Genomic DNA, 18063 nt, shown 5'->3' on the forward strand with positions numbered 1-18063 from the left:
CAATAATGCATGCACCTGACACGGACGTCCATAGGCGCATGCCGAGCTCTGGTGTAAGATAAAAAAACCCACGAGCAAGGGAACTCGCAAAGCAACTTGTAATTGCAACGTACATAAAACACTGGAGTAAAATTACTTGCCCCGTTGATCCCGAGCAGTCTTTGCACGCTCGAGATTGCTAACAAAGACATGCCAATCCGACTGCAAAATGCCATCAGCAGCCTCCCTTGAGCTTCCGCTATCCATGGGCGCGCCGGCCCAATTGACAGCACGATCAAAACACTCAAAAGCAGCTTTGGATGCCGATCCCTCCTGCATCTCGTGCAGAACGCCGAGTAGATTCCACGATTCAGCTGCAGTTCGCCTTGCGTCCTTTAATAAAGCATCAGCGGCTTTGTTCACGGAACGTGGGGTATTATAGCAAGCTAATAACAGATCTTTTTTGGGGTTTGGAACAGGCATTTCTGAAATGGGGCCAGGTGGTGAGGAGAGAGGGAGACCAGAGAGGGCACGAGCAACGCGTTCAGACGATTCAGCAGCAGACATGAGCCACTGGACAGAAGAACGGACAGGATAGCGACGAGCGTGAAGAACTTCTGCTAGATGAATGGAAAGCATGGACGATTGTTGTAAGAGATAAAGTGCGTGCAACGCTTGAGGTGGAGAAGCTGAGGCGAATGATTCCGGAGGTCGGATTGATCGAAGTAATGCAAGAGCGGACTCCTCTAAGGCTTCAGCATCCTTTAGCTTTCCTCTTTGTGCATAGTGCGCAGATATTGAAACAAGCGTAGAGAAAAGGATGCGTTGGGACAAAGGTGAAGCAGGCGGCTTAGAAGGTACCTGCAAAGAACCGACCCCAACCTCGGACGACTCTCCCTGAGTCAATTTGATGGCTTTGGCCCACCAATCTACGGCGGACGTATCCTGGCCCAGTCGGGCATTCAAGTTCCCGAGTTTCATTGCGATGCGAGCCGCAGTAGGTTGTTGCGTTGGTAAGGTTTGCCAAGCACGCTCATACTGCAGTTTTGATTGCTCCAAATGTCCAATTCCCAACTTTTCAAGAACGGCCGCGTGACGGGCAAGAAGCGTTGTGAAAGTCAGCGGGTGGAGAGGGGGAGAAGACATGGTCTCAGCAACATGAATAGCACTGCGAAGAAAGTCCTCTGTCCTTTGCATTTGTGCGTCAATAATGTGGATGCCAGGTAAGCCTTTGGCAGAACTGACAAAGGGCCCGTCAGTCCCTGTCGTTGCAGCACTATATCCAACACCCCAGTTATACGCCATCCACGCGGCACGTACAGTATGCCTGGCTCTGATTCCCAAAGCTGGATCGGTACCACCCACGGCTGAGTCTCCTGACCAGCTTTCATCCCATTCCCATTTTTTCACTTCCGGGTCGGATTCTGGAGCCATACCAACATGCTCAACGTACAAGTGAGCCCCTTCAAATGCAGCAGCGATGGTTGTACCAAGGGCTATTAAACCAAAGAAAGAGAACTTGACGAAGCGGCTGCCAACATTGATAGCATACAAAGTGTGAGATATGAAGTGATCTTGAATGACGGGGGGTTGTTCTGGAGTATGTGGACGCAATGAATATTTTTTGGTGAATAGGGGATAGACAGGAAATTTCGGGCGATGGACAAGAAATCGTTGTCTGAACATGACAATAGCGACTGCCCACTGAACTTGCACCGGCCCGGGAAATGGAAGTCATGTCACGAGCTGTCACGGGAGCGCCAATCTGTCGCGCCACTCGCCCCTCTTACGGCTTGCATCTTTACGGCACTGTCACCCAGACTGTCAATACTCAGTACTCAACTTATACTTGGACTCCCCATCTCAATGAGCCTTGAATTTCAAGCAAGAGGAGAAACCTCCCATCACATGAAGCCGTGCCAGCCCGTGCCCATCTACGCCAAAAATATCACTATCACTTCCTCATGGCGTCCCTACGCCGGCGGTCGCTTGGCGTATTGAATGATGCGGGATGATCGACAACAAAAGAACAACAAATGTAAGCAAGCGCTCAAACAGGGCCGTTGACGTTACTTATATATGTCTAGATTCTGCAGTCTTCCACGCGCCCTTCCACCCTACCTCGGCTCCCATGTACATTGCTGTTCTCTGGCAATTAGTACTCGGTGGCCTCCTGGTGTCCGTTGCCGCGGCCACGCCAAAGAGGAGTCGGCGACAGAGTGGTGCCAGTAATGTCCCTTCGCAATTTGTCACGACTCAGAATGGAAAATTCGTGGTGAACGGAAGGTCAGTCAATCGACATGATATCCATGCGATTCAGCTTATCGGCCAATATAGTGCCTTGAAGGTCGTCGGAACGAATGCATATTGGTTGCATGCTCTCAACACTGATGAAGACATTGATAACACGTTGGCGAGCATAGCCGCTGTTGGCATCAAGGTTGTAAGAACATGGGCGTTCAATGGTACATGTCTACTATCATCCTTTCGCTTCTGGCTAACGTGAGGTCTATGTGATCGCAGATGTTAATGTTATTCCCCAGAACGGGACATGGTTCCAGCTTGTTGCCAACGGCACAACCTCAGTCAATACGGGACCGAACGGCCTCCAAAAGCTGGATACGGTCGTTCGACTCGCTGAAAAGCACGGCATACTGCTTCACATGGCACTCACGAATAATTGGAACCCGTTGCCCTTGGTTGATGGCCCAGACGGTTTCACAAGGCGCGACGTTACAAAGGGTACCAACAACAAGTTCCCAAGGAATACATTGAGCAATGATTATGGCACGTTTCTTCCAACTCCCTATCGCGAAGATACATTCGAATGATCATCATAGGCGGCATGGATGTTTATATTCGAGAGTTTAACGCCCCCCGAAAGCATGACCAATTTTATGTTAACGAGACCCTCATTAATGCTTTCAAAAACTACACGACTCAAATTGTATCTCGCTACGTCAACAGCCCTGCAATTTTTGCCTGGTAAGCGTTTTGTCCTTCATTTCTGATTCACGTCATTGACATCTTCCCGTCCTAGGGAGATCGCTAATGACCCAAGGTAAGTGTTGAGTCGGGCGAAGCCAGATTGCCTAACAAATTGGGCCAGATGCAATTCAACTCTTCCCGCAGCGTCTACATGCACCACCACAACTGTCACAAATTGGCACTCTACGATTGCCCAACATGTCAAATCGGTAGATCCTAACCACCTCGTGTCTTCGGGGTAAGGCTTGGTTCACCGATTTCTAAAAACAAATGAACCTTATTTGATTGATCAAGGAACCAAGGATTCTTTTGCGTCGACTGTCCAAAACTTTTCCCCTCAACTCCCACTCCGCCTACACCGCAGGTCTCATCCGCGCCCGGAACGAGACGACGAGGTCTCCCAAGGTTTCTCACGAAAGCAAGGCTATTGCAGGATCGCACAGAGGCCCTGAAGAAGACCAGGAACTTGCAGAAACGTTCTAGCCCTCCAGCAGGAGGTGTTAAAGTTCGTGGACGTTGGGTCGCTACTCGTTTGTTTTTCCCATCTGTCTCGTTGACAATCGCTTAGCATGTTTGCAGCGACGAGACGTCAAGACGATGTAGGCGTCGGATCGGCCTTTGATGGGTCACAGGGCGTTGACAGCGAAGACATCCTCAACATACCCGAGATCGGGTTCGGTTCCTTCCAGCTCTTTCCGGACCAGGTTTCGTATGGACCCGTTGATCCGAATCTCCCAGCTTTCAATAATACTGTGCAAACCGGTATAGACTGGATAAAGCGTCATGCTGAAGCGGGACTAGCGTGCGTAGCCAGCCTGGGATTTCTTCATCGCCTAACTAATACGTCGACAGCGCCGGAAAGCCTGTTTCTCTCGTAGGGTTTGGTCTGGTCACGCAAGCAAACCTCCCCTTCTTTGTCCCGTTCAATACCACCGTTGGCCCAGACCAAAGCACTTCTTCTCTATGTGAGCCTTTCATATAAGAAACGCAAACGGAATTCTAACAAATATCGTGTTAGCCACTCGGCAAGATCAACAGGCAATCGGTGTCTCTGACGGCCAAAGAGACGACGCTTATTCTCAATGGCTCAATGGTATTCATCTCTGTCTTGAGTGATTCAGCTTTGTTAAGTTATGCATTAGCCGGTTTGTTGGCGGGCCTGTCAAGCATGGTACAATACCAGGTTAGCAAGGAACATATAGTCTTTCTTGCTCTGGCTAACTATCATTCCAGTGGTCCCAAGGAGACTTAACAGAGCAAGATGGGACTGTGGTATCATCTTCCCAGACTGAGACAGGTGTTTCTTCTACCGTGACGGGTACCGGCGTGTCTCCAAACGATGGTTACGGCATCAATGGTGTAGGGTTCGTCTATCAATACCATTATACCATAGTTGCGGTGACAGAACTGACCCATTGATCTTCAGACAAGTGGACGCTCAGGACACAATTTCGGAAGCATCACAAGCATTTGGGTCGGATAGTTGAAGATCTTTACGTTGAAATCACATATACGAACATAAGACACTTTTCCCTTGCTTTCATTTCGCTTTCATTCCCATTAATTGGACTCCTCTTAGCCCTACATTCGAACCTTGTACGAGTAACGACCTACTTACATTAGAATACATTGATGTGACTTGTTTGACATAACGCGCCTCATAACGGTCAAGCTCCTTTGCCCGTCAAGCAAGCGCAGTGCGTACATGAAGTTCTTCATTGACAACCTTCCAGTATGTCTCCGTCGTCCTTGCGAATAAGCAAACCCCCACCCAAGCCCAGATAATATTTCCCTATGACCGTATTTACCCTGGTAAGCCCTCACGCATCTCGACTCAACACGCGCTAAGTTTAGACAGAGCAATATGCATACATGTGCGATCTCAAGAGAACACTCGATGCAACAGTACCGTGTTTCTTTTCCTCTCCGTTTCGCGCGTTTTGACGCTTTTGTAGGGTCACTGTGTTCTGGAAATGCCGTCGGGCACAGGGAAAACAGTTTCGCTGCTGTCATTAATCGTGTCCTACCAACAGGTATGACATTTTCTTTCTTTGAGTTGACGCGTTACCCCCCTTCCAGTTTTATCCAACACGCAGAAAGCTTGTTTATTGTTCTCGAACGGTACCGGAGATCGAGAAAGCGTTGGCGGAACTCAAACGTTTGATGGCCTACCGAATATCTCATGCGGAGACGCCAGAGGAGAAGGAGAAGGAACGCAGCTTTATGGGCATGGGTTTGACGAGTCGGAAGAACCTTTGTATACACCCCGAGGTCTGAACTTCTCTAGTGACTCAAGGCTGTCGTTAATTCACTCTTTCTGCAGATATCCAAGGAGAAGAAGGGACGGGTTGTGGATGCGAGGTGTCGAGATCTTACAAATGCCGCTGTGTGTGAGAAGGGAAGGGCAGACCCTGATTCCGTTGAACTTTGTAGCTGGCATGAGGTATACCCCTCTTACGCTAATGGTTTGAGTGCTGACTTCATAAAAGGAGCTTGGAAAATTAGAACCAGGAAATCTCATACCACAGGGCATTTGGACACTGGCCGATATTCTAGAGTATGGCCGTGACAAGGGAGTCTGTCCCTATTTTGCTGTTCGCCGGATGGCAAGTGTTTTGTTGCCAATAGTAATCTTTTCCAACACTCATAGTTTGTTAGATGGCATTCGCAGACGTAATCATATACTCATTCCACTATCTCTTGGACCCCAAAGTTGCGGAGCAAGTATCAAAGGAGATGTCAAAGGACGCAATTGTTGTATTCGACGAGGCCCATAACATCGGTAATTTATCCCCATTTATGTTCCTTTCACTCGCAAACGTCGTCTACAGACAATGTTTGCATCGAGTCTCTAAGTATCGACCTCACGAGGCCTATGCTAGACTCTGCGACCCGGAGCGTCGTGAAACTAGGAGAAAAGATTGAGGAGCAAGTGTGATTTCAAAAATACAAAATGCTTTTTGACAAATCATTATAGAATCAAGATCACTGATGCTGCAAAACTTCAAGATGAGTATGCGAAGCTTGTTGAAGGACTTCAAGAGCCAGGTGGCGAGGACGGTGATGCCTTTATGGGAAATCCTCGTGAGGATTATCCAACTGTTTCCATCTCCCACATCTCATTTCGTTATAGTTTTACCAGAAGACCTTCTTAATGAAGCTGTCCCCGGCAACATTCGAAAAGCAGAACATTTCGTTGCTTTCCTTAAAAGATTCGTTGAATATCTGAAGGTTCGACATCTCTTTTGAAACCAGCTCGACTTATCATGCAACTTAACTAGACGCGAATGCGTGTTCTTCATGTTGTCGCAGAAACGCCATTGTCATTCCTCCAGCACCTGAAAGACATTACGTATATAGAGAGGAGACCTCTTCGGTAGGTTGTGATTTCATCAGCGTATCTCACCTGACGCCCAATATTTCATTAGCTTTTGTGCGGAACGGTTGCAATCACTCATTCGAACACTAGAGCTTAATCGTTTGGACGAGTATGCTAGCCTCCAGAAAGTGGCCAGTTTCGCAACTCTTGTCTCGACCTACGAAAAAGGTATTACTACAATCATCGATAGCTTGACCACAGTATAACGCTGTGCCATAGGCTTCCTCCTTATATTGGAGCCTTTTGAAACAGATAACGCGACGGTCCCTAATCCGATTTTCCACTTTACGTATGTCTTTTTCTATCCGTTCCTTCTTTTTTTTAAAGGATGAGGCTAGCTGCTTAGATCCTTCCCTCGCCATAAAGCCTGTATTCGAGCGCTTTAGCAGCGTTGTGATCACATCTGGAACTTTGTCACCTTTGGACATGTATCCAAAGATGTTGCAATTCACCCCTGTTGTGCAGGAGACGTATCCAATGACATTAACCCGAAATGCTTTTTTGCCACTCGTGAGCGTGACCAGCCTTTTTCTTCGTTCTGAATTTATCCTGGATCTGCAGGTTATCACGCGTGGAAGTGACCAGGTTGCAATCAGTTCGCGCTTTGAAGTTAGAAACGATCCTGCCGTCGTTCGCAACTTTGGAAGTATCTTGATTGAGTACAGCAAAATAGTTCCAGATGGGATAGTGGCCTTTTTTCCGAGCTACCTATATATGGAGTCCATTGTGGCTGCTTGGAATGATATGGTTCGTTCATTTACCCGTTTTCGGAAACAGCTAACCGTTCTTGCGAAGGGTATACTCAACGAGGTGTGGAAGAACAAGCTTATCTTTGTTGAAACGCCCGACGCAAACGAGACCAGTATAGCCTTGGAGAACTATCGGAGGGTGTGTAATTTACGCTTTTACCACCTCTCTACTCATCGATCTCTAGGCATGTGACAACGGTCGAGGAGCCGTACTTTTGTCTGTTGCTCGTGGTAAAGTCTCAGAAGGGATTGATTTTGATCATAACTATGGTCGAGCTGTCATTATGTTCGGGTATGGTCATGCATTATTTAGTGGGGGATATAGCTCATGTCTGTTAGGGTTCCTTACCAATATACGGAGAGTCGCATTCTCAAAGCGCGACTTGAATACCTGCGAGATGCATACCGAATACGTGAATCAGAGTTTTTAGGATTTGATGCTATGAGAAATGCTGCGCAATGCGTTGGTCGCGTTTTGAGAGGAAAAACGGACTGGGGTTTGATGATTTTTGCAGACAAGGTCCGTCTTCAAGTCTGTGTTCAAAATGTTATTTCATCGCGCTTGATAGCGTTTCGCGCGGGCAGATAAACGGGCTAAACTTCCGCGATGGATCAATCAATACATCACAGAAACGGCTTCTAATCTTTCAACTGACATGGCCTTGACGCTTTCAAAACTTTTCATGCGAACGATATCTCAGAATCCAAACGAAAATTCAACCGGGGTGTCACTCTGGTCGCTTGAAGACGTTGAAAAGGCTCAGGCGAAGCAGAAAGCCTTGGAAGCTGAGCAGCGCGAAGATGAATATGGCGATGGTGGTATCAGTGATCATATGTTGATGGATTTCGATCTGGATGTTTAGAATAATGCCATAGGGAGGAAAAGTACATACCTATAATACATATTTTTTTGGTTAGTGGTCGCACTGCAATCCAGGACTGTATACAAACTAGCTGAAAGAAACCAACAGTTTTTTGTCTTCAAGTGTCCAGGAAAGTGCACCATATATTTAGTGTGTGCATGAAGACAATTACCAAACTTGAATAAGTATACGCAAACCTCTAAGCTCGACAGCGAATTCTTTAAATTGAGTTCCTAAGAGTGGTGGTGGTTGACGTGTGGGCTGCAAAACCGGTCAACGATTCCGGACTATGGGTATACACTCGTGCATTCAAGTTGCCCATTCTACGTCAGCCTGCATAGCGAGCCCGAGAGACGAGTCCTCGCGCACGCTATGGAACACGGGGCTATGACTGGGCATTTGCTATCTCTTCATCCAATACTTCCGTGATTGTCCGTATTGGCTCGCCCTTGATAACCTTTCTGACTTCATCCGAGTCCAGTGTTTCGTGCTCGACGAGAGCATGCGCGAGCTGAAAACCGATTTAATGAGTCGCAATGCCAAGACAGTCAGGTAATGGTTCGGACCCTATGAAGCTCGTCGAGTTTCGCAGTCAGCAAAGCCGTAGCTCGAGCCTCGCCACCCCGGACAATCCTAAAGCAATGAGGTAAATGAGATAGATGCGAGATGATATTTTGGTAAAACCTACGTGGTGATCTCCTCTTCGATCTCCTCTTTCCTACGTGGGCTGATGTTGTCGTCCCTGTCATCGTAGAATACCGGTCCAAGTTTTGAAAAGCCCCAATGCTATTTTCATTGAGCGAAAATCGGACTGAAAGCCTTAAGTTTCCTTACTTTAACCATTGACTGGGCTGTCCGAGTCGCGTTCTTGATGTCCGAACTTGCTCCACTTGTGACATTCTCGTAACCATAAACTAGACAAATCCTTGAGGAAAACTGATCAACTTGATCAACAAAGATACGTACTCAATTCTTCAGCAACACGGCCACCCATAGAAACATCAATTCCGGCCAAATACTCTTTGAGACTGACGGAGGTACGGTCGTTCTCTGGCAACAAAGAAGTCTGGCAATGGAGTCGTGAGAAAGGGGATTCAGCAAAAGAGGTATTAGCTCACATAACCGAGGGCGTGTCCACGGGGTACGCATGTCACCTTGTGCAATGGCATTGCTCCATCGGTGTACAAGGCGACGAGAGCATGTCCTCCCTAGATACAAGGCGGAACGGTCAACGGTCATAACCAACCGAAGCCAGCAAATACAATACCTCATGGTATGCAGTCGCAAGTTTAGCCTTTTGATCAATGTACTGGCTTTTTCGTTCCGCTCCCATGAGAATACGATCCTGATAATGATTATGAAGAGAAGGCGTCGTGCATATACTCATGGCCACACCTTTGCCCATTCAAAATGTTTCAGTGAGACTTCACCTGCCCGTTCCTTTGAAGCTTGGATGGCAGCCTGACTGTTGTGCAATGTAAGATAAAACTAGCACCAACAGTATGACAAAAACGCACTTGACCATGTTCTGAAGGTCAGCACCTGAGAAACCTGGTGTACCACGAGCAAGAATTTTTGGGTCAACATCTGGGTGCGATATCAGTCGACCGAAGTCTTTGGATAAAGGTCAAAATATACCCTTGCTAGTCGTGACGCCGCGCATGTGGTGTTGCAGTATTTGCACACGACCCCGCACGTCGGGCAAAGGAACTGCAATGATCCTGTCGAATCGACCTGGGCGAACGAGAGCCCTGGATGGCGCCAGTAAACACTTGTGCTATCTGAAAAGAGCAGCGAACATACTGATCAAGGCTTTCCGGGAAGTTGGTAGCGGCAATCACGATGATGGCTTCGTTTTGCTGGAAGCCGTCCATCTCTACAAGTAGCTGATTAAGTGTTTGCTTCATGTACTGCTGATCGCGGTTGCTGCGCTTGCCACCGACAGCGTCTAGTTCATCGATGAAAATGATGGCCGGTTCCTTCTTCCTTGCAGCAGCGAAGAGCTCTCGGACGCGTTTAGCGCCAACGCCGACGAACATTTCTTCGAAATCTGATCTAAATTCCGAAAAGTGAGGAGATGGGTCTTTCGGGGATGAGGTAAAACTTGCCCGGATGCAAAGAAAAATGGCACTCCGGCCTCACCAGCCACAGCGCGAGCCAACATAGTCTTTCCGGTTCCCGGTGGTCTTTTTTTGTGTGATGAGGATGTAAAACAAATGAAATGGTTTATACTCACCCGGTTAGCAGGACACCCTTTGGTAACTTTCCGCCGAGAGATGCAAACGCTGTAGGGTCTTTGAGAAAAGCGACGACATCTTGTAGTTCCTAATGTCCACATTAGTCCCTCACGCGTCTCAGAGGGAAAGAGAACAATCTTTACATCTTTGGCCTCGTCGACTCCATGAACATCGCTAAACTTGACCGTTTTTCCTTCTGTAGGTTCAAATTGTGATTGTCGCGGCCCCGCTTTCATGAACCCGCTATTTTCAAAGAAGACGGACAAGATGACCAAAAAGACTTTTTGGTTTGGATAAGAATTGGTAAATTGAAAGAGATAAAATGGCAGCGCACAGAACGAGCTAACGAGAACCAGACTTATGAATCGCACCAAGCGAGGAATCCAAGCACCTTTTCCTACATTCAAATAAAGCTGTCAGGACGCGCATGCTTGTTAAGGTGGCTCATACGTTCTACAATGGCGACTTGGATAGGGCTCGAATTTGCAGCCTCACCACCGGCAGCCAACTTGGCGAGATTCGGCGTTGATTCTGTGGACGGGGTGGAGTTCACAGGTGGGTCAGAAAGTACTGCCTGGGCAATTTCTTGACTTGTTGGAGGTGTTTCCAATTCCGTCGTCGATGTAGGTGCTGCCAAAGTGGGTGATGTTGTAGCGAGTGGATGAGCGATGAGGAGGCTGTCTCTTCTTCGAACAGCAGGGTTGATGGAAGGTTGTTGACCGGTAATCACTAGACATGTTATATAAAACTTGAAAGCGGCTGCTGAATGAAGCAGAGGGGATGAGGGATCCTGGGTAGTGTGAGTACGGAGCGGAGTAAAGAAAGGGATGCAACGGACAAATTCGCACATCCTTTCCCAACGAGTGATGATTAAATCATATGAAGACTTGAGTTTCGTGTTTGAAAGAGCTTCAAATAATGAAAGTTGCTTGGAGACGTCATGAGGATGGACATTGGCTTCAGCTTCGAGACGGGTGATATGAGCGATGACGAGAGGAGTAGGTGCCGCTGTGGGCTTCGGACGTGAGAAGATGGAGCCGAGGGAGAGGAGGCGTGTCGTCGAAGAACATTGTTGATGAATCAAGGTTGGGCGTTGTTGAACGATGAGAAGAGAAAGAGAACGCTGTTGAAGTAGTGCTGGATGACGAAAGGACAGGGAATGAAATGATTTTAGAATCGGGGACCGTACGCGCAACAGCCCAAGCATCGCTGCTAGAGACAAAACGACCAATGCCGAACTTAGAACGGAAAAAAAAAGCAATACACGTGATTCGGTTCTCTTCAAACGATGTCAAGCTCATCACAGCAAAAATGTAAAATATTTCATCTTGCTTCAATATCGCATTATGTACTGACAATAACCAGCAATCTTTGCTTTAAACTTGGTCTTGAACAATTGCGATGCTGCTCTGGCAGTCTTGCCAGATGATGTCAACCCAGAACCATCCTCACACAATTTCTCCGTCCTCCACAAGGATTTCCTTTCCATCCTCTCTCTCCTTCATGCATCCACCACAAAGGTAGCCCTTACTCTCAACCCCGCGTCGCCAGAATATACAGCATCAATCGCGCCTTTGACCGACACTTCCAATAACATCTCCAGACTCGTCCATTGCCTCGGCATGATACATCGACGCTATGGCGAGGCTTTATTCAAAGAGATCGCATCTGCGGCGCAGAATATCATCGCTGCTATTAAATCCTTTGTTCAATCTCTTCTCGCTATTCACAATACCACTCTGGATTCATCCGAGGGATCAGCCGCAGGCGACTACATGTTAAGGACTGGTGCCGTACATGAAGCTATTGACAGAGAGCGTGCTCTTTCGAATAACAATTACGACGCCGTTCGCAAAGTTTGGCAACGAGATCACGACTCCCTCGTCGATGGCTTGGACGAGATTCAAGAAATGTGTAAACCATCAGATGATACCGAAGATCTAGATGACGGCTGGGATGATCTTGGACTGGGTTCCAACGCTAAATTATCGCCTCTCGAGCTGCAACGAACAGAAAAGGTTTGTTGCTAATATAAATATCTCATCCACGTACTAATCAGGTCAAAGGTGTTGACCCTCATCAAACTCTCCACCCTCCTACACCAGCGCACGATAAAGAAGCTGCTGACCCCTCCAAAGATCCCGCCAATCATCCAAAGCGTCACCAACACCCTGCTAGATAAACTTGCCCTGTCCTCACCTGCGCTTCTTGCAGCCTCGGATGAACTCATTTCCACCACGTACCCACCTCAAAGCCAGGAGGCTGTTACCGAACATCTGGTGTTGTTCAACACAGTGATAACCGAGATTCGACCACTAGTTATCAGTCTCGAAGCTGAACAAGAGATAGAAGTAGGACTGAGCAATTTATCCCTTTCAGATGGCCCGGGAACAAATGCCAAAAGCAAAAAGACATGGTTCTCCACTTGCTTTGAGCAAATAGAGCTATCGAGACGGACTGTGGCAGACACTTTGAAAGAAAATATATAGATTTATCATAACATCCTATAAGCTATCCCAAGACATTAACTGGCAAGCCATTCCTCTTGCGCCCTCTCTTTCCGTCTTCGCTCCAGCTCATACTCTTCCCTCCATTTCGCCGCCAGAAAATTGGGATATAGGGCCGAGCTATGCGCAGCTTTGAGTTTATCTTCAAACCGCGATATCTTCTCGTGCTGAGCTTGTAAATCGAACGCTACAGTCTAAAATACAGTCATTTTATCCATTTGACACGCAGGTAACACAGTCAACTCACCGCTTCCAAAGCTCGTTTGCTCCTTGCATCTTCCCTCATCTTATGAAGTTCCTTCCGCCTCTCCTCTTCCTTCGTCCGTCGATTGGAGCCCCCTCCCCCGGTAGTATTGCCGCCCTACAAAAGAATGGCTTGAGCAAAGGACAATATACAACTCAGAGAAACAAGAGACTCTAAAAAGTTCGTTGTAGACAGATTGATTGGCTAGATCCAGGTCTGTAGCGGCAATGGCAGCCTTTCTCGTAGTGGCCTGCTTCGGTTCTCCCACTTTTAGCGCGGGAATGGTGGAGTCGAGCTTGGACGCGATGGCTGGTGTAGAAGGTGTACTAGGGGCAGTCAAAGTAGGAGCCTTGTTCTTCTTGATGGTTGGGAGTCGCGTCCGTTTCTTGGCTGCTGAAACAGCAGAATCATCCACAGTAGCTAGAGGGGTATCCACTCCTTGTGATTCATCCCCCACAACGTCGATCAGCAACTCAGGAAGTTTTGGAGCGGGCCGCACTGTCGCGTCTCCCTTTGCTATGGGCGGTTGGGCTTCGGCTACATTCGATGACTCAGTTTTGTGCAGTCTCTTGACCCCCTTTCGAGCTCCCGCTTCCTTTCTCGACGTAGCTTTGCCGCCTTTGAGAACCTTCGGCCGTTTGTCCTCCATGAGTGGTTCGCGCTCGTCGTCCTCTTCTGAAGCCTGTTGCACAGAATCATCGTAATCCTCCGACTCTGGATCTGTAACGACCAATTTCCGCGGTTTCTTCCTTTGCGGCCCACTCGCTTTACTAGTCTTGGCTTGCATTCCCTTCTTCGAGGCATTCTTGAGTGGAGCGGGAACTGCAGCCTTTGACGTTGACGGCTCTGGTTGTTCGTCATCCGTAAGGCTATCTAAACTTGAGGGCAAGGAATGGTTTCTGGAAGGCTCTTCTCGGTTTTCATCGTCGTCTTCAGATTCGACTGTAAGGCGCAAACGCTTGACAGGTCGTCTGTGCTGGTGATCATTTAGCTGAGGATAATTAACAGTGATATGTAGAGACGTTTCCTGATACATACCTCGGGTATATCAGATGATTTTCCCGGTACTTTGATACGTGGATGGGACATGGCAATTGAAAGGTAAGGAGGAGTGCTCTAGTGCGCTGTGAAGATGTTGTCAACAAGAGTAAATATTAGGCAATGCCCTGCAAGACAACGCCAAGTACAGAGTTGGCTGAAAGGAATAAAATGGACCAACCAGCGAAAATAACATACTTACAGGTACGGATTATTGACCAGCCGGCGAGCCGTCTATGAACTGGTTGCGGCGAAGTTTAAAATGGTCAGGTGCCGCTGGTGGACTGTGGTCAACCAAATGGATGCTAGGCAGAGATTGGTGGGTCATAGGAGCGCGAAGGATAAAAGGTCACCGATCAGGGTTTTGTTTTATCAGAAGGACAAGACAATCATGCGTCCAAAATTTCATGTCATGTTATATGATTGAACACAAAAAAGCAGCTACCGTTTCCTCTTCATCCCAACTGTTGGTTCTCGGGGCTTGCGCACTCGCAAAGGCATCGGAAATGCATCACTATCGTCGTCTTCGTCACCTAGAGTCAAAACCTGACCGTCCTTCTCTCCCACATCAAGACCGCGAATCCCGCTGGTGTTGGGTCCGATCATTTCGTGACCCCCCATTTCCTGACCTGATCCCGATTCCTCGCCTCCATCTTCTTCCTCTTCTCCGTCATCCTCATCTTCGTACACTCGAGATTGGGCTTGGGCAATGGCTGCTGCGATCTCTGCACTAATACTAGCGACGCGTACCTCCAGAGTTTCCTCCGAGTGTGAATCGCGTGGCGGTAGGACCCCCGGTCCACCTACTTGGAAAAGGGCAGATATTGTTCTCACAGATTCCGCCAAATCCTCATCCTCGTCCTCTCCGATTTTACGTTTTTTTCCTTTGAAATTGTATTTCCTACAAAGATCATGAGCACGAGAAACAACTGCGCTTCAATCGGAAACGTACACGGTAGGATCCGGCTCCCAGGTGGGGTCATGTGTTCGCATATGCGTTGTCAGAGTTGTTCTGCGGGTGAAAGTCTTCTCGCAAGATGGATCCTCGCACTTGTACGGTCGTTTCCCTGTATGTGTTCGTCGATGTCGTGCAAGACTACTTGAGTCACCAAATGTCTTGCCACAACCTGGATATTCGCAGCAGTGAGGCTTCTCTCCCGTGTGTACACGTGAATGAACATGCAAGGCTGACCGCTGCGAATATTTGAAAATCTGCTATCAAGGATGTAAAAACGGCATACCTGAATGAAGGTCTTGCCACAACCATTGTGTGAGCATAAAAATGGTCTTTCGCCTGTATGGATGCGCATATGGCGAGCTAGGTCGCTTCGACGAGTAAAAGACTTCTGACACTGCTCTTGTTCGCAAGTATGGAGAAGAGGACCCTTTTCTCTGTCCTTGGTCTTCTTGACTTTCTTGTTCGTCATGTCACTCACTTGAGGAGTGTAAGATGTAGAGGCTACAGGCTGGGGTGCACCAAGGCGATTTGAAGGGGCTAAAATAGGTAGGGGCGATGGTGCCTGTAGTTGCGATTCTACAATGCGGGAATGTGAGATGACGGGGGATGCATCTGGCGTCGACAGGCCGTTACTTGTACCATGTACTCGCTCTGGCTCAAATTGGGAGGTGAAGTGATTTAGAATGTCACTGATATCGGAAAATTCACCCGTGACAGGCGGTAGTTCCTCCATAGATGACCCAACTGTTGGATGCTCGGTTTGACGGTGTGGCAGGGGCGTATGTCTGCCTTGGGCTTCAGCGAGATTGCCCCTATCACTAGAGTCCTCGCCATCTGAGAAAAGGTAATCCGAACCCTCTGAGCCGCCTTTCCCTTCACCCCGTCTTCTCTTTCTCCGATCAACTTCTTGGGTTTGTCCAGCAGTGAGAGAATGGAATGCTGGGGCCGTCCTAGTCGTCCTTTGTTCTTTCTCCGCAATGCTTTGCTGCTCGCTTCCACGTTCACTGACGGCCTGTGCCTGAACTGCCTGAAGCACAGCAGCCAACCCGCTAAGGCCAATACCAATTCCAGCCACATTATGGTTCTCCGATTGGTCGACCATGCACCCGTTGCTTCCTCTTCCGAGTTCCATGTTAGCTTGGCGTTGTTGGGCAGCAGCACTAAGAAGAGCTGCAGACGCAGCTGAAGCATTCTGGTTGAGAAGGCTTGCGATCTCACGTTCGAGCATCTCAACTGAATACGTGTCGGCGGGTGAGATATGGTGGGAGGATTGTTCGGAGATTGGATAGCTGTCATGCAAGGGAGCTAGCATGGAAGAGGTTGGGTCGAACTCTGCGGAACGTCCGCGGTGGTGACGGGAGTTCAAGTCTGTATCTCCGTCGTCGCCTATAGTATCATCGTGTACCACGTCGGACAGATTCAAAACATGGTCGCCATGCTCCATGATGGCAGGTTGGCGTAAGGAGGATGAATGAAAACAAAATGGGAGTGGTTGAGAGGATACTTTATTTTATTTATTATTTTTATTATAACATACTCCTATCCCGCCGCTTGCAACCTACCACTAAGGCGCCCTGGATTTCCGAAGCAGTTGTGGCCTAAACGTGCCCATCGACGTCTGAAGTGATGTCCAGCTATGTTCCTACCAAGATTGACCTCACCCCAAGGCGTCATCACGGCTATGCTGTTATCCTTTTTATCCTGGGGACCCTCTTCCCTCCTTTAGGTGTGTAACATACTCTACATACCATGCACTTTGGTTTAATTAAGATCCCTAGCCGTGGCTGCAAGGTTTGGAATCGGTTCGGACTTTTGGCTCAATCTTTTGCTAACAATCTGCGGCTATATTCCTGGTCTGTCTCTTACGCGCTTAAACCAGCAGCCAGCCAATCTGACCTTAAGTACTCAGGCCATGTCCACAATTTTTATATTCAGAACATCCGGAACAACAAGAATCACGCTCGTACTCCAAAGTGGATCCAGAAATATGGACTCGTTGATACCTCAGAGATCAAACGCAAGGAACGCAAATCACAGTGGGCATCGCGGTATAATGACCGCCTCCCACGATCGACGCTTGAGGGGCAGCCCTACGAAGAAGGGCAAGAGCAAAATTCCAGTATTGACCTTTCCTCCGTCGATCAGGGAGGCAAGCCACGACGACAACCAAATGGGGATCTTTGGCGGCCCGAAGACGAAAACTACTACAATCCCGACAAAGACAACGCTGGCTCGTCGTCCGGTCGCTGGCATTACCCTGCCAATTTCGATGATGTAGCAGAAGTTCCGGTCGCCGCTAAGGGAGGGAAAAAGAAGAAGGAAAAGAAAGATAGATGGGCAAGGACTCGAGATGCATATTCAGCCTCTCCAGATGAAGAATCACGGAAGAAGAAAAAGAAGAAACGCAGATCGTCTGCGACATCTAGTGGTAGTGCTACAGAGGCAGCGGAGTTTCCAGAAGACCCAGAAGGCGTTCTTTACGGTGCTCGTGGGACTGAGGGGGAACAAGATAACAAACCTGTTGCAACAACGGATGAGGAGGTGTTCAATCACCAGTTCTGAAGTACGTTTTTATATGCTTACATATTTGGAAACCGTCTCGTCAAGTTATGTGGTAACGTATATACCATTGGTAGCTATTGGCGTACTTTATAGGTACTCAGGGTGGAAAACTTGTTGGTTTGAAATGGCCACTTTTTTTTAACGTGCAACAAGCAAAGCCGGACGGGAAGTAGCAGGCTGCCTCTGGATCTAATTAAGGCTGGTGTCGTTTCACTTTCGTGAATGTGTTTGTGTGTTGTATAGCCGATGCGGTTGCACCAAGATGGTGGAGGGTTAGCCCCAGAGGAATGGCTACTTGAATAGTGAATTATACATCTCCTTTGATTCTTGACCGTCATTGTAAGAGCACGTAACTCTGCCAGTCCTGTGTTCCAGCATATTTCTAGTTGACCTTGATCATCGTCGCCGTTGTGATTACCCAAAGATTTCAAGTCAACGCCCAACTCCGCAAAAAGGGCAAGATTAAACAAATCAAGCTTATGATTCTGGTGGATGAGCACTTTCTATATTATGACACCAAGATCTCCACATATTTGATGCCGGTATATGACACTTGCAG

The 18063-nt window shown here is 48.0% G+C and overlaps 8 protein-coding genes across 8 annotated transcripts; 4 read left to right on the forward strand and 4 right to left on the reverse strand.

Moving 5' to 3' along the window:
• Positions 1–132: 132 nt before the first annotated feature.
• LACBIDRAFT_305978 (uncharacterized protein) lies at positions 133–1665 on the reverse strand (the record flags this gene model as incomplete). Its single annotated transcript, XM_001875353.1, has 1 exon — positions 133–1665. The coding sequence occupies one exon, from the start codon at positions 1663–1665 to the stop codon at positions 133–135; it is 1533 nt and encodes a 510-aa protein (XP_001875388.1).
• A 318-nt stretch (positions 1666–1983) lies between these two features.
• LACBIDRAFT_292256 (glycoside hydrolase family 5 protein) lies at positions 1984–4613 on the forward strand (the record flags this gene model as incomplete). Its single annotated transcript, XM_001874818.1, has 14 exons — positions 1984–2017; positions 2067–2265; positions 2317–2444; positions 2503–2766; positions 2820–2964; positions 3020–3040; positions 3089–3205; positions 3262–3497; positions 3547–3769; positions 3820–3932; positions 3986–4060; positions 4110–4150; positions 4201–4331; positions 4394–4613. The coding sequence occupies 14 exons, from the start codon at positions 1984–1986 to the stop codon at positions 4452–4454; spliced, it is 1788 nt and encodes a 595-aa protein (XP_001874853.1). The 3' UTR covers positions 4455–4613.
• Positions 4614–4672: 59 nt separating this feature from the next.
• On the forward strand, positions 4673–8299 carry LACBIDRAFT_319363 (uncharacterized protein; the record flags this gene model as incomplete). The annotated part of the gene is made up of 21 exons (XM_001874819.1): positions 4673–4699; positions 4749–4779; positions 4826–4872; positions 4923–5000; positions 5047–5238; positions 5291–5410; positions 5457–5579; positions 5626–5749; positions 5799–5901; positions 5945–6051; positions 6101–6198; positions 6249–6343; positions 6396–6514; positions 6566–6635; positions 6685–6856; positions 6908–7093; positions 7142–7234; positions 7281–7387; positions 7435–7615; positions 7665–7844; positions 8273–8299. 21 exons carry the CDS (start codon positions 4673–4675, stop codon positions 8297–8299), a joined length of 2280 nt encoding a protein of 759 aa, XP_001874854.1.
• A 2346-nt stretch (positions 8300–10645) lies between these two features.
• Positions 10646–10838, reverse strand: LACBIDRAFT_176482 (uncharacterized protein; the record flags this gene model as incomplete). The annotated part of the gene is made up of 1 exon (XM_001875354.1): positions 10646–10838. A coding segment is annotated over one exon (192 nt), but the record flags the coding sequence as incomplete, so codon positions are not given.
• A 645-nt stretch (positions 10839–11483) lies between these two features.
• Positions 11484–12684, forward strand: LACBIDRAFT_305982 (uncharacterized protein; the record flags this gene model as incomplete). The annotated part of the gene is made up of 3 exons (XM_001874820.1): positions 11484–11508; positions 11561–12213; positions 12262–12684. 3 exons carry the CDS (start codon positions 11484–11486, stop codon positions 12682–12684), a joined length of 1101 nt encoding a protein of 366 aa, XP_001874855.1.
• A 35-nt stretch (positions 12685–12719) lies between these two features.
• LACBIDRAFT_305983 (uncharacterized protein) lies at positions 12720–14035 on the reverse strand (the record flags this gene model as incomplete). The annotated part of the gene is made up of 4 exons (XM_001875355.1): positions 12720–12896; positions 12950–13063; positions 13119–13937; positions 13985–14035. 4 exons carry the CDS (start codon positions 14033–14035, stop codon positions 12720–12722), a joined length of 1161 nt encoding a protein of 386 aa, XP_001875390.1.
• A 390-nt stretch (positions 14036–14425) lies between these two features.
• Positions 14426–16386, reverse strand: LACBIDRAFT_305984 (uncharacterized protein; the record flags this gene model as incomplete). Its single annotated transcript, XM_001875356.1, has 3 exons — positions 14426–14885; positions 14937–15178; positions 15226–16386. 3 exons carry the CDS (start codon positions 16384–16386, stop codon positions 14426–14428), a joined length of 1863 nt encoding a protein of 620 aa, XP_001875391.1.
• A 194-nt stretch (positions 16387–16580) lies between these two features.
• Positions 16581–17213, forward strand: LACBIDRAFT_146888 (uncharacterized protein; the record flags this gene model as incomplete). The annotated part of the gene is made up of 3 exons (XM_001874821.1): positions 16581–16668; positions 16721–16795; positions 16852–17213. Coding segments are annotated over 3 exons (525 nt in total), but the record flags the coding sequence as incomplete, so codon positions are not given.
• Positions 17214–18063: the final 850 nt, after the last annotated feature.

The sequence above is a fragment of the Laccaria bicolor genome, genomic scaffold (assembly GCF_000143565.1).
Source record: "Laccaria bicolor S238N-H82 LACBIscaffold_2 genomic scaffold, whole genome shotgun sequence".
Classification (NCBI taxonomy): Eukaryota; Fungi; Basidiomycota; class Agaricomycetes; order Agaricales; family Hydnangiaceae; genus Laccaria; species Laccaria bicolor.